Source organism: Centrocercus urophasianus, unplaced genomic scaffold (genome assembly GCF_019232065.1).
Source record: "Centrocercus urophasianus isolate 14NV4802_14NV808 unplaced genomic scaffold, USGS_Curo_1.0 seq_12, whole genome shotgun sequence".
NCBI classification, from domain to species: Eukaryota; Metazoa; Chordata; class Aves; order Galliformes; family Phasianidae; genus Centrocercus; species Centrocercus urophasianus.
The window spans coordinates 26,683,037-26,698,109 of record NW_024884364.1 but is presented as its reverse complement, the minus strand read 5'-3'; the positions used below and the strand labels follow the sequence as shown (position 1 = coordinate 26,698,109).

Below are 15,073 nucleotides of genomic sequence, written 5' to 3'. Positions count from 1 at the left end.
CTGGCCAAAGGAATATTCCATACCTTTATGACATCATGCCAAAAGAGTTTTGAAGGGAATGGGAGCTGATGTTTCTTTTTCAGCTCCTGGAGCTAGCTGGGCATCGATCAGGGGGTGTTGAGTGGTTGTTTGTGCATTGCTTGTTATAGACATTCCTATATATATGTAGAGTCATTACTATTTTCCTTTTTTCTATCTTAGTAAGTAGTTTTATCTCAACTCGTAAATTTCACTTTTCTTTTCTGACTGTCTTCCTTTATCCATTGAGAAAGCGGGGAGTAAACGAACAACTTTGTGATGCTGAGCCACCTGCTGGGTTAAACCACAATAAATACCATGAAAGTTCTTGTTAAAGCGGTTTGGCCTTGACAGCCAAGAGAATACATGGATCCCGCTTTGTAGTTGAGTCCCTGACAGCAGCTGTAAATCCTTAGGTCACATGCATCTTCAGAGCATCTTCCACAGTGTGGAGATGCTAGGACTCGATCATCTGGTGGCCAGGTGAGACCCCACTCTGCTTTGTGGTACAGGTGCAGTTGTGTGGTAGGAAGGAAAAAGAGCTTGTAAGCCCTGTACCCTCAGATATTAGCTCACTTTGTTTCCCAAGTCTGTGAAGTCAACAGCAATTTCATCTGCTTCAAACGTTCTCATTAACAGTTCTCTGAAGCTGGAAGCAGGTTATCTTCAGTCTTCAGGTTTTTATCAGTACAACAAATATGTGCCAGATTATTTGTCACAGCACAAAAACGTATTTGTTGTGTCTTGCAAACTGTGCTTGAACTCAGACTGTTCTTTTCTGAGATCTTGCCTGTTCTGTAATTATCCTTGAGAATTCATCCAGTCTGTTTCATTAGTGACCCTCAGTTAAATTTCAAGTGAACTATTGAGTGCATTTGGACAAAATCCAGTTCTCTTCCTTTCCCTTTCCTCCTACTCTGAATCACGTGAAAATTAAAAATAAAATAAAAAGATATTTCTCAAGTAGATGTAGGCATCAAGAACAAACACTTTTATAAGTGCTTGCTAGCATCATCCACAATCTCCACATCCACATCCACAATCAGCAAACCTGACTCTAAAAAGAAGTTCACACTGGAGCCAAAGGCCACCATCCTGCCTTTTTCCACACAGTAATTACATGGATCTTATGTGTATGATTTAGTTTAACTGTCAATCTGACAGTGCTGTTGAAATTTAACAGTGAGCTTTGGATTACCTCAACTCAATAGATGGTTATTTCATTGAGTGGAGCAACTACTTTCTTTGGCTCTACTTCTCTCTCTCTCTCTCTCTCTCTGTCTCTCTCTCTCTCTCCCTATATATATATATATAATCATCTCCTCACAATTCTTAATCTGTAAAGGAGGTCAGCATATAAATATAATTATATTATATATATATATAAAATATATATATATTTTATATATATATAAATATATTTCACTAATGCTTATTGCTATTACTTTGAAGAAGTTATGATGTGATATGTCTTCCAGTTCTGTAGGGTTTTAACCATTTTTTTTTTTTTTTGCAAATCTAATACATTTAGTTGATGTCTCAGGGGAAAATAAAGTGGGGCATTATTTGAGGGGGAGGATCCATTCTAATGATTCATGCTAATCTACAGAGACTGTGTGGAGTTTCCATGCAAAAGATTTATGGAATAGGCAAGTTAAATCAAACATCTTTCCCTGCTCACCAGTCACAACTGGTGTTTTTCACAACTGAAATTTTGTTTGCCTTCCCTTCCCCGTGCAGAATCCAAAAGACTTGTATGCATTTTGTTATTGTTGTTGCTTTTTAATAATCTGTGTTTTACATAATACCACTGCATTTTCTTTGTATATTTTAGGAGTAAAAGAAGTTTTGTTACTTTGTCTATTGAGATCACAAAGAATAAGTCCAATTTAGACTCTGTTACTAATGCTTCACTGCAGAGTGTCCTGGGATGACAGATGCTTAGGGTCCTTGTGTCATACAAGGGAAGAGTAAGAGCATGTCTAAGTAACCACTCTTGTGAGGAGGTCCCAACATCACCAAAACATCAAATCTCCTTACGTAGAATTCAGAAAGACAATTCACTGTGTTTGAGATTCAAATACCCCTGGCTTATTTCTGACTTTAACATAGTAACCTGAAAGGAAGGTGACCTCCGTTTTTAGGTAGAACTACTTTTGTTTGGTAAAAGAGGCAGGTATCATCACTCCTTTTTCTCTCAAAAGTTAACCAGACTTTGTTTTTCCCCTCAAAATGTGTTGGGGAGGGTGAAGCAGTATCTCAGTGGGTCTAGCTGGAGTCCTTTCCTTCACAGTGATGGCTAGGCCTTGTCCCGATGCCCTTACCTGGACATCCACACCAGCAAGACTTAGCAGTTTTTTAGGAGCAGGACTTTTCACAGCAGGCTTTCTCCAGAGCACTGTTGCACCATTTTTGGAACGTGCAGTCTCTCTTTCTAATTGTCCTAGTATCAGCTGAAGGGTAAAATAGACCATTCCCTTATTTATTACCCATTAGCCCTTGTTTCCAGTACACATTTTGAGGTGCATCAATTCCAATCTTGTACTCCTTTTGCCTTCTGGACATCACACACTCCTTGGGTGATACTGGTAATCCTTTCTGTTTCTATGAGCTTTAGTCTTTCTATCTCCTTTTTATTAGTGTTTGTCTCCAAGTGTTCTGTTCTGTGTTGCTGTGACGTTAATAAACTTCCATCTACTTTCCAGGGTTGAGTGCAGAAGGATGGATTTGTGAGTCCTGAGTAAGTTGCAACCCCACCTTCCTTTTACAGACTTGCAGTGAGAACGCTTGTGCAGGAAGTTGGAAAGCTGTGTTTAATTCCTTCCTCTGCTTGAGGGTTTTTAGGCCTACATCACCCACCTCCCAGGAGAGGTCCTTAACCAGTAGATTGTAAGCTGTTCCAGGTGTTAAGGAAACTTTCCACCTCTCTGACCAAAGCTATGTCACTATTTAGCAAGTAATTCAAGATACATGTGGTGAGAAGGAGAGAAATCATGACCTGAAGCTGCTGACCGGAGTGCGCTGCTTAGAGCAAGAAAGCCTGTGCTCCCAAAACATACAGAAGAGTGTTTTACGTAATTTACTGAAAGGCTGTTAAATGTAAAATAACAGAAGCAGACTGAGAACAGCAACCAAAAATGAAGTCCCTTCACCAGGTGCTGTAAGCACTAACTGCAGTCTGGGCTATGGAAACCTTTGGCACATGGGCTGCAAAGGGAGGAGCCCCAGCTTCCTGCACACACAGCCATGTGCATGCCTTCCTTGTAGGCTATAGTCTGGTGCTTAGGGCACTTTCTTAAAAAATGCACTTCGAAGTATCCTCATCCTTCAAAGGAATTTGAAGTTGAAACTTTTGGGCAAAGGCTTTGCTGGACCATTGTAATGACACCAGAAAAGCAAGCAAGCAAACATAGTGATGTAAAAGCTGTTAGCTGTGATTTTAAAACATGGTGATGTGCAACCAAGTCCAGTCCTGTTGGTGTCTCTTAGGTCTGATCTGAGAATATGTGTAGACTTGAGTTCCCACAGGGACAAAGATTGAGAAACACTAAATGTCTGTACTTTAGTGTAAGCTAAATGCTAAGCTGCTCAGGGCTGTAAAACTGTTTTACTTTGGGGTCCGTAAAGTCACAAACTACCAGCCCTGTGCAGGATAGATAATGCAAAGACCAGGGGACATGGGTCGGTTTTGTTCTTCTCCATTTACATTCCACCAAACAGTCCACACTAGTTCTTAAATACTGTTTTGGATCCAGTCCATAGTCTCTGGTCTGCTATCAGGTTTCACTTAACAGTTTATTCTCATTTTTAACCTTACCACACAAATCAAAGATTTTCAGGTAAAATAAATTAACTACTTCAAGCAGGAGGCCACTAGAGTTATCTTCATTCACTACAATGCTATGTATATCTGGCCAACAGCCAGCTGCTCTTGAAATACTTATGAATGCCAGGAAAACTTGGCCTTTAATAAGCTCTCTAATTAACTACTGGTCTTATGATGTACAGCTCATTTTTCCTGTTGTTTCTTTGCCAAAGCTTAAGGCTTAACATCTATTGTCTCCTATGTAGCAAACGCATTTTCTATTCCTTCTTCCATTTTGAAACTTCTGTAATCTAGATGAAAGGCCAGATGCTGCATTCTTTCTTCAGAAATATCAAGAAACACATATTCTTAGAAGTTTCTTCTGCTTGGAGGCAATTAAACGAGTATACAGATCTGAAAAAGAGACTTTTAAAATGAAAGCTACACACCACAGCAAAATAGTTGTTAGAAATTGATCTTAAGTATCATGAGACTTCAGGAGTTTGAAAAATTGAGGGGAATCCAAGCAGATTTTTTTTAAATTGCATCATTACATCAAGGCCTTTTTTTTTTTTTTTTTTTTTTTTTTTTCTTAAAGAAAGTACTACATTCTAAGGAAATAAGAACTTTTAATGTACTCCCAGAAATTTTACTTTGGAAGTCTGTGACTGTCTTTCAAAACTGCTTGGGAAAACTAAAAATGTAGATATCAATGCTGTTAACAAATCATCCAGTATGGCCAGTATAGCTAGAGAAACTGTAAGTCGAAGGAAGATTTGCCATACAGATGTAAAAGATTGAAAGTGTTAACAGGTGTGATCTTTGTCACATCACTGAAAGCTGTGCTGTGGGGAAAGACCATTAACTAGGAAGTGATGAGTTAAGAAGAAAAGCATCCAATGGCAAAATTTTCAGAATATTTATCTCAGAGATGTCACTTCAAATTGTGTCTGTAATATATAACATGAGATGCTGTGAGTAGAAATATTGTAAATCATACATGGGCAAGAGAAATTAAGAAAGAGTTGAGGACATAACGGAGCCACATCCTGAATAATCTGCCTGGTTATGGACAAACTAGCTTAAAAAAATCATCCTCATGCAGTCACTGAGGACTGAGCACTACCAGAAGGCTCTGTGCATGTTCTCTGTTCAGAGCTTAGTCAGTGCACGCACTGCTCTAGTAGCAGATGGGCAATCTGTAGACATCCTTCCAATGACTGTTAGTATCCCTTTGTGACTCTATGAATAACAACTTCACACAAATAAGCTAATACCAGAAAATATTTCCTGTCTCAAGACCATTTACAGCCCTGCTCCACTACTGCCCAGCTGAAATTCAGTAGCTGGCAGCAGGACTCCCCATGTCGTCTTTCTCAGTCTGCAGGGGAGGCCCTCCAGATGTGGTGACTTAGCCAGCTGCTGGAAATGCAGTTGTGCTGTATCAATCCACTGCTTTCTGTCCACAGTGCATTTGCTTTCCTCTCTTTTATCTTATGGGGATCTCTGGTCCCACATTACCACCTTACCTCTATCTGGGGGCGTTTACCAACTGCCTGTGGGGTGTTGATGGAGCTAGCTAGTAAGCAGGATATTCTAGGGGTGACCATTAAGTAATAAAGTCAATCAAGAACTTTGTCTGACCTGAAGCTCAGTTATTCCTAAAGAAAGCATAAAGCCTGCTTTGTTATGTCTAGACAGCTGTTATGCAAATAAGCTTGAAGGCTACTAGTAAGATGTTGAGATGTTTGGATATATGTCATACTCTGGGAAATTATGGTAATGGAGGAACAACAACCTGATGAAGTGACTGCAATTCACAGGAAAACTGGGGCGTGTAATGTGGTGTAATGTCAGTAACACATAACGTATGAAAGATAACCAAACACTGCTATTTCCTTTCGTGCCTGTGTATGTGCATAGCTATTTTCTGATGTTTAATGAAGGTGGCATAATGCATAGCTTAGGAAATTTTTAGGATGGTATTACTAACCAGCCAAAAGTCGGAACGGATGCTTATCGTTAACATCCTGGTTATAATTTTTCAAAATCCAGAGTTCCCATCAGAAGTAGCTCTAAGGAGGCTTATGAGTCTGCCTGTTTGGAAAGACTGTGTTATTTTAATTACACTTGTGTTGTCAAATCTGAATAATCATTTTGAGATCTGATTGTGTTTGCTGTTACAGCTCCATGGCCACATCACTGACTTAGCTTCTTCTTGTATGCAAATGAAAAGAAATCATGCAATTTATGCATGAGGCATATGGATGCTGATATAATTGTATCATACTGGGAGGAATACTTATGTAAGCATCTAAGTGATAAAAATGCCACAGGCATAAGAGAGGACCAAATGGCACAGAATCTGTGTGTACAGACGAGGTCTCAATTAGTGTATTTCATACCATTCTTGGCACTATCAACATGAAGGTAGTTCAGACCTTCTTTACTAAGCAACTTTCTGTCTCATTTATGTGCTTTTTTGTATTTGTGTAAGAATTTCAGTTCAACTGCTTATGTGGATCCAGTTAAAATGGATCTAGTATAACTTCCTATACAACTTACGGTCATTTATGTAGATCAATTATATCACTACTAAAAGGTATTTATACTGGTACAAAGCCATGCATTTTCTGAGTTTTGTTACCTGATCTATGCTGCTGTAGGTAAACCACTTTAAACTACCCTGTGTAAAATGTACTGTTAGATTGAAAGGGCCATACTCAGAAGTGGTGCATAAAAGGATAAATAGAAATGAACACAAGAAAAGTAATAGGAATTTAAGTATTGCATCTTCTTTCTGAATAGAGTCTAGATCATAAGCACTACAGAATGGATTAATTATGAAACATTTAAGTCATTTATAAAGGAGATCTAGAGGGAAGAAGAGATTCTTAAAAATGAAGGAAAAAAAATAGAACTCTGATCATTTTGATAGTAGCAATTGATAATACTGCCTTGAAAATGATGTTTTCACTCAACCACAATTAATAATCTTAAGAGTGTTCCAAATGGCATGATCTCAACTTTTCCTTCTCAACTGAAAAAACCATATGTCTGACCAAAGCTTCATTTTTTAGTAGTAGTAGTGGTGGTGGTAGTAGTAGCATCCTGAAATAAATAAAAAAAACCTAGTGCTAGCATGTGACCTAGTTGTTGCACTATTTGAACTAGGAATCAAGAGGATTTTGCACTCTGTTCTGTCCTTGACTCCTTAAGCAACCTCTGAGAATTGCTAAAATACTTGGTATATTGGGTAATACACATTATTAATCATTGTACTACTGGGCGGGTGTGACATGAGGTTTAATATATAACGATCTCATTTATTTAGGTACAAGTAGATTTGCCTTTGAATAGAGAGGCAATCTGTAATTCAAGAAATGATTAGGAATGTGGTGCTTTATCTGTGCATTTGTTTTCACCTTTAGTAAATAAATATATTTGGATATATTTTATTTCTTCAGAAATGTTTCTATGGCATGTGTTTTGTGTACTAGTTCAGTGCAACTTTAAGTGTCTGCATGCATTGCAGAAATACAAATTTAAATAACAATAGTTAGTTGTAGATTAATTAAATTCAGTGAAAATTCTCCCAGTGACTTTAGCAGAGATTGGATAATCATGCTTTCAAACTGCATTGAGATCTTTAGATGTAAGCTCATATGACTGTTTTTATCCAGGTTCTGCTGTTTGCAAAGGACTGGTGGCTTTAGCCTGTTGTTACTTATGGGTGTAAAAATTTATTTTAATGATTTTTTTTTTCCTTCCTGGACAGGATTTATGTGGGCATCATTCATGTGATACTCTGGGAATGGCAGACGTTGGGACCATATGCTCTCCTGAGCGCAGCTGTGCAGTGATTGAAGATGACGGCCTCCATGCAGCTTTTACAGTGGCTCACGAAATTGGTATGCAGTGCCTTTTCTGTTCGCTTGCCAAATCAAACACTTGTAACAGCTGCATTAGTAACCAAAATACTTCGCAATTAATTCCAGATTTCCCTTGGTCCAGATACTCACTTGGGGATTAAGGCTGTATACATATGCACTTCAGGGTTAACTAATAAGGGATCAGAAGGCAAGTGAAGGCGCACAGTAGGTGTTTCCTTTCTGACAGTTTTTAAGCAGCAGTCAAAGTGAAAATTCAAAGGCTGCTGCTACTGTCCAAAAACGTCAATACATGTCCCTCCTGAGAAGGTGGTTGGTTTATCTATTACATTTTGCACGCATTTAGTGTATACACGATGGAAAATAACTCACCTTTTTGATCTACTTGCATTATTGTTATGAAACTTTATATGGAACAGAGAAGATTTTTATGGAAAAGAACAAAATCTTTTTCCAGGAGAATTGAAATGCTACTTTTATGGTAAAATGTAGTACCAGTGTGAATCCCAAGATAAGTGAAATAGTATGTAAGTGTTAATAATTTGTCAAAAAAAACTGCTCGACTTGGTTTCAGTCTCCGCTTTAGTAGACAGCAGTTTCACGTACGAGTGTTACTCACACACTTGAGAAAGATCTAAGATAGAATTTGTGACAGAAGAAAGTTTGTATTCTGGGACGTTACATCTGGCATGCTATATTCCTTGAGGGAGACTGCTGCCATCTTGGCTATTTTTAACTTTCTAATACTTCATGACCTGTGTTCACTAGAAATACATTCAGTATGAAGGCTATTCGCTTTGGTGAGTGAACAGCAATTTAAAAGGGGACAACATTCTTTTTTTTTTCTCTTTTTTTGAACATTCTTGGAAGGAAATAACAAGGAAAGGAGAACTTTCACAGGGAGCCAATTTCTGAATTGCCTTGTACTTTTTGCCAAACCAAAGTAAAGTTTGCTTTGGGAGTATCATTGCAGTAGTTCAATTTTCAAGTAACTAGCAGGTAGAGCCTAAGAGTTCTGTGCCTGATATATACCTGGCTCAGCAACCGGAGGTCACCAAGTATGAAAAATCAGCTGGCATGTTAACGTCCAGATCATTCAACCATTAGTGAGCCTAAGCCTGCAGCTTTTACAGTGCCACAAAGAAACGAGATCAGGCGTGGATGGATGGAGTTCATGTGTTGAATGAAAGCACAAGACATTATGATAGAATGAGTCCCCAAACCAGAAATTTTATTTTAATAAACAAGGTGGTTTGTTAATAAGAGAAGAAGCGATCTGAAATTACTAGAAACATACAGCAGCATCTCAAATACAGCTTAAAAACAGATGTGTGCAGTAGTATCATACCTGGATTCTATAAAGCCAATAACCCATCACAAATGGGACAAAAAGACTGGCAAAGTTAATCCACCACTCAAAGGCCAGTTTCCTGGAGGTACTTTTCTATCATCTGACATCCCAAAGTGATATCTACTGTTGAGGGTTTCTGGGCATTGGTGAGGTTAGAATCTGAGTGAAGGACCTCCTTGGGATGCCAATGTTGGTATATACCTGTTGTGCAAGGCAATGGGCAAAGTGTTTCGACTGCCATTCTATCAACAATAGATACATGTGAAATATGTTAAAAATGAAAGAACATAGATCAGTTCTGACAGAGGTGAGGAGTACATATTGTTACCTTGAATTCCACTCAAGGAATTCAAAGGAAATGTAAACACAAGTGAATTATTTTTAGTGATCTAAAAGCGCTTTTTTGAAAAACAGCCATTTTCATACCTAGAAGTTTACAGGAATCCATAAAAGCTATAATTTTCAATGTAAAAAAGCATGGTTTGAAGCAGTTGGTTAAATAAGTACCCTAATAAACCAAATAACTCTAGTTTGAGGTTATTTCAAATAACATCCCTTTTTTCCTTCTTACCATAAGATTTTAAGAAAGGAAGGGTGTCAAATCACACATTTTGTGTGTGTGGCCTAAAGCGGGAGATGTTGAGAAGAAAACACAGCTGAAATTGAGTGCATACTTAGGTTAAATTAAAGGTCAAAAAAGGATGAAAAATAAAAGTATGGCATGGATACCCTTTAGTTAAGCACTTTAGGGAAAACTTTGCTTTATTTTATTTGGAGACCAAATTTCTTGCCTCAATCCAGGAATCTTAAAGTTCCCCCTGTCCTGTGGGCAGGATGTAGTTTTAATTTTACGGCGACTTAGTTGTTCAAGAAGTTCATTTTGCAGGTTAGGAGATGCCCTAAAAGATAGAAAGGATTCTTACAGCTCAAAGCCTGAGCTGCTCCTTTCTGTCAATAGGGAGAATGAGGTGAGTCATTAGGCATACGGTAGTTACTGTCTGCAGAATGTAAATAACTCTACCTAATGTGTGCATCTGTAGTAGATGCAGCATCATAAGTATGGATTTGATCTGAAGAAAGACCGTGTCCCTACTTTGACTTCAAGGTGATCTGAATGCTCCCGTTTCCTCTCTCAGTGTTCCAAGAGCTTTTTTGAGGATCATGTTCTTTCTCTGGAAGGTAACCAAAGTAAATAGTGCTGCAGCTCAGCCAAGCAGGACGATGCACAACCCAAGGGTTCAGAGTGGATACATTCACAGGAAGCCAAAAAACTGCAGAACAGAGGCTGCTGCTTCAATTGGTTTCTACCACATCATGTATTAGACATTTATTTTATTCCTTTTAAATAAAGTGGATGGATTTTGACCAGTAGTTTTTGAGGGGGAGAATATGAAGGAGCAGCAACAACAGGCAAGATCTCTAAAGAAATGTAAACAAAAGCGGAGAAAGAAATAGATACAGCCAAATTCATAACACGCTAGTTGGATGACAAGCTGTGGAGACTTGTATATGAAGAGCAATGGGTCAGAACCGGAATCTTGTCTTAGTTTTGTGTAGTAAAATTGGGAACCATTTGTCTGGTGTCAAGTGCAGAAAACAGTACAGCAAAAAACTACTGGTAAGGATATCTTTTAGCTTTGAAAGTGGTTGTACAGCCTCAGAATAAAGAAAGATAATGTTATCAGTACAAATGTGATTTTTAAGTCATATCCTATCAAGGCATTCAACCACCAATGGTAAATCCAAATACAGTTATTTTTTCATAGGGGATATGTTATTGTCAATTTAGACAGTAGTAGCTTTGCTGCCAAAAAGTAGTTTCTGTACTGTTGCCTTACATCATGAGTTCAGCTCCATGCTGTGGCACAGAGATGTCTTTTGTGACTTTAGGCAACTGCTTGAGGGTATGACTCCATAGCACTGCATATGTATCAGAACTAGTTTAGGCAAAGCATCCTCCAAGTATTTCTTATCATCAGCCTATGGACTGTAATAAAATAATGCTTTGTTATTTCATGGATTTCCCTGCATCACAGTGACATCTGGAGAAAAGTGTTAAATAATCCACAATTGCCCATAATCTCAACATTTACTTAACAGTTTTCATAGGTCAGGGCTGGTATATTGCTACTCCTGGTCTTATGGGAGATGTCCCTGCCTTTAGCAATGGGGTTGGAGCTAGGTGATGTTAAAGGTCCCTTCCAATCCAAACCATTCTACGATTCTATTCTATTCCCTTATTAAAATAACTATCAGGAAACAAAAGTGACTAGATTTATTTCTCACTCTAATACTCTATTCTGTTTGGGTAGAGATTTTGTTGCTTTTACAATGCTAAATTCTAAGCCTGAAGATGTCTGATATAACATGATTGAAAGACATAGTCAATCAATTTCAAGTCATGTTTAACATCTCTCACGGTGATCCCATATATGCAGTATGTTACAGTGTTTTTTCAGTAGCCCAGTTTTGTATTTTGTCATGCAGTACCCTTCAAAAGGTCTTCATTCCCTCCCATACTGGAGTCCTGCAGGTTTCAGTGCAAACAAACCACCAGCCTCAAAGGTTTATAATCTGTAAAAGGAAAGAAGTGTTCAAGAGAAAAGAAGTGGAGCTACTGATCATTTTATCAGTAGGCAATACAGAGATTTGGTGACTTTCCCAGAATCAAAAGGAAGTCTTACGGAAAGACAAGGATTAAACTTGCCTCTTGAGTTTCAGTCTAGTCCTTAAATACAAAAGCATCCTTCCTGCAGTCTGTAAGCAGGCAAGGCTCCAATTCAGCTCAGTGAAAATTAAATGAGTTTAACAACTTAAATTATATGTATCTTTATTCTTTCCATCAATCTTGAGGATTTTTTAAGAGCAGATATAGAGAAAGCTCTGCCTTTTTGCTCAGTGGTAATGTTCATTTGACCTTTTTGCAAAGTTCCTATTTCTCTGTTGTGTAATCACGCTGGCATGCTATTACTCCTTGTATCCTCCTGAGTAATATGGTTTACTGATGTTCTTTCCAAGTATTTTATTTTTAGATTATAGCTTAAAATTGCTACATGGAACTAATTAAACCTCTGGTCATTAATTTTCTTTATCTTTTGCATGTGACTTTAGAGCCAGAAAGACTGAAGGGGAGTCATAAAAGCAGTCTTCAAATATATTCAATAATTGTTGTGAAAATGTACATAATAAATCATTCTCCATGTCTACCTGGGACAACACATGGGGTAATAGCCTTTGCACTGCAGCAAGGGAGCTTTCCTTTAAGCATTAGCCAAAGTCATTTAACCATAAAGACAGTTCAGCAAAGGAATGAATTGCCTGGGGAGGCTGTGAAGTTTCCATCACTGGAGGCTCTCAAGAGTCAGCTGGCCAAACAGCCGTGGCTTTTGGGATGCTGATCCTATCTTATGGCAGAGGGATGGACAAGATGACTTTTCAAGCTCTCTTCTTAGCCTCATTTCTTAGGGCTGTGTGATGTTATTCCAACTACTTCTCCATCTGTATTACACAGCTGAGCACCTAAAATCAAGGAACAGTACAGAAACTAAAACTGGAGAATAATATGTTTAAAGGAAAATCTTTTTAAGCTTGCCATCATCCTGTGGCATCTACCATCACTAGAGAATGAAAATAACCTGAATGCTGTCAACAAAGTGCAGTGTTTGCCTGAAGAGCATTATTTTATGCAAAGAGACTATTTCAAAAGTGAGATATCGCTCCTGGAGTCCTTATTAAAGCAGTTCACTGAAATACATTAAAATACAATTGGACTGAATTCTGTCTGGGTTCAAAGTATTTTTTCAGAACCTTGGCTTGCATCAGAGTTGTACGCCTTTGTAGAAGGAGAGCCATGCCTAACATACCTATCCTGTGTGACCCTTATGAAGAGCTTCATGACTCTGACCAACTGAAACTGAAACCAAGAGCAGGTGTATGATATTTAAGAAGTAGTTCTGCCTTTGATGTATGTAGGAAAGCCAAAAGAGAAAACCCTCTAATTCCATGTTTTACCATGTGTTCATTTTGTATGCTCTCAAGGTAATTAAATACACAGTCATCTTTTCTTTGCCATTGCTGAATATGTAGCCCTTTGATTTCGAGGCTGTCAAGATAAAGCAGATAGTAGCAAGCTTCAGATTTGTCAAATACAAATCTTTTGTAGACTTTCATTTCAAGGGGGATAGATTGCCAAGGGCATAGCATATCATAGGAACATGAAAAAATGGTGAATGATATTTGACTTTCGTATTATGCTTCTTTCATGACAGACAAAGTTTTGGGCAAGTATCCAGGTAATCATAATTAGGCAGAGTTGCATTCTTAAAAAAAAAAAAAAAAAAGGGAGTTACAGTCATCCAAATCTGCTCTGATGACATACATCAGGAATATTATTTGATTCCTTCTCTTTGAACCTTTTTCAGGTTTTTATTTAAACATCTGCTAGCAAGAGCACTTGTATTAAGCCCTTATGAACTTGATTTAAGCCCTTCCCTTTAGTTAAGAGAAAAGATGAACAATCTGAGGAGTAGGGCAGAAGCTTTACATGATGTTTCAAAACGCAAACATCAGCTGTACAAAAGTTTACTGCTTAAAATTTTGACTAAAAAACACTTGGCTTACCTAACAATAGTGTGACTAGCTTATAGCATTATATGCAATATATAATTTTTCCACCTGCAGCACACATTGTGCTTAAAACTACCTTTTTTTAGTGAGGCTGAACCATTTTGTAATGGCTTTTGTGTGGAAAAATGGAGACGCAGAAAGGGGAAAGGTTATGTGAATCCTTGTTTCCTAAATATGCTTGAGCTTTTCTTTATCTACCCTGTACTTCTGAATGACTAGATTAGGGATCTTTGCCTTCTTAGCAAATGTGAAGCAGTCCTGAAAGAGAAGAGAGGGGGATGAGAACAGAATTCTCTATCAGGGACTTCAGGAAGCAACCACAGCAGCAGGAGTTGCGTTGGTCTTTGTATATGTGTGACCTCATGAAGAATTGAATTAAACAATGCTATATTTTGAAAAGTTGCTGTGGATCATAAAACATCATAACATGAAGAGAAGTAGGTAGAACGATGGATGTATTATGATCTCTGCATCCATGAGGGAATTGAGAACGAAGCTGGGTTTTGCCTAATGTTTCAGAACACTTGTTATCAATAAAAGTTCACTTTGGCTGTGTGCAGTGCCTGAGCCCCTCACTCTTCCATATTGCAGATTAAAGTGGGGATTGCTTTCGTCCTTGGCAGATAAACACTGCTGATATGATCATGTAGTTTTTGTGCAGACAATACTTCAAGCAGAATTACACCAGAAACAGACAGCAGGCAATGTAATGTATTCAATCTTGCACTGTCTTCTCTCCTGGAGTTCATTCATTTACTATGAGCTACAGCAAATTATTCTCCTTGTGAGTTGTCCTGAGCTGGACAAGCATGAAATTGGAATCACCATATCCCACTTCTTCATTAGAATTTTCACTTCTCTTGTACATGGCGCACAAAACAGCAGATGTGGAACGGACATACCAGACGACATCTTTTAATGATCATTTGAGTTGATGTGGACACAGTAGTTTCTAATTGCCTAATCTGCTTTGCCTGGACAGATTTTGTCAGCAAATTGTCTGACTGGGTTTATGTATCTGTGATCTCCCACAGAAGTCTGTAATAACAAGCCATTTCAGTAGACGTTTGTTTTGTGTAAAGTCTGCACGACTGGTGTATGAATGTCTGATTGTGGCTTTTTTTACGTATGCTCCTGAAGAGGAACTGCACTTCAGACTATTGTTTCTTTCAGCCTGGGGAATTCTTTTAAGCCAGAAATACTAAAAACTGCTTTTGTGCTGTAGATTTAAAGGAGAAAGTGATTTTTTTTTCTTTTATAAATAATGGATAGCAGTCAAGGAAAAGAACATTGGAAGGAAAGTTCAAGTATGAAGAAAGGGGAAGAGCCAGTTTTACATTCTGTGCTTGTTTTTTGTAAGCCTGTGTAATTCAAAACGCTGCT

General features: G+C 38.1%; 1 protein-coding gene across 1 annotated transcript in view; it reads left to right on the top strand.

The window, feature by feature from the left end:
- ADAMTS5 (ADAM metallopeptidase with thrombospondin type 1 motif 5) overlaps nucleotides 1-15,073 on the top strand; it is a 43,731-nt gene that overhangs the window by 4,235 nt on the left and 24,423 nt on the right. Inside the window, exon 2 of the mRNA XM_042810037.1 lies at nucleotides 7,602-7,734. Coding sequence (XP_042665971.1) covers nucleotides 7,602-7,734 — 133 coding nt within the window. The remainder of the gene's footprint in view (nucleotides 1-7,601; nucleotides 7,735-15,073) is intronic.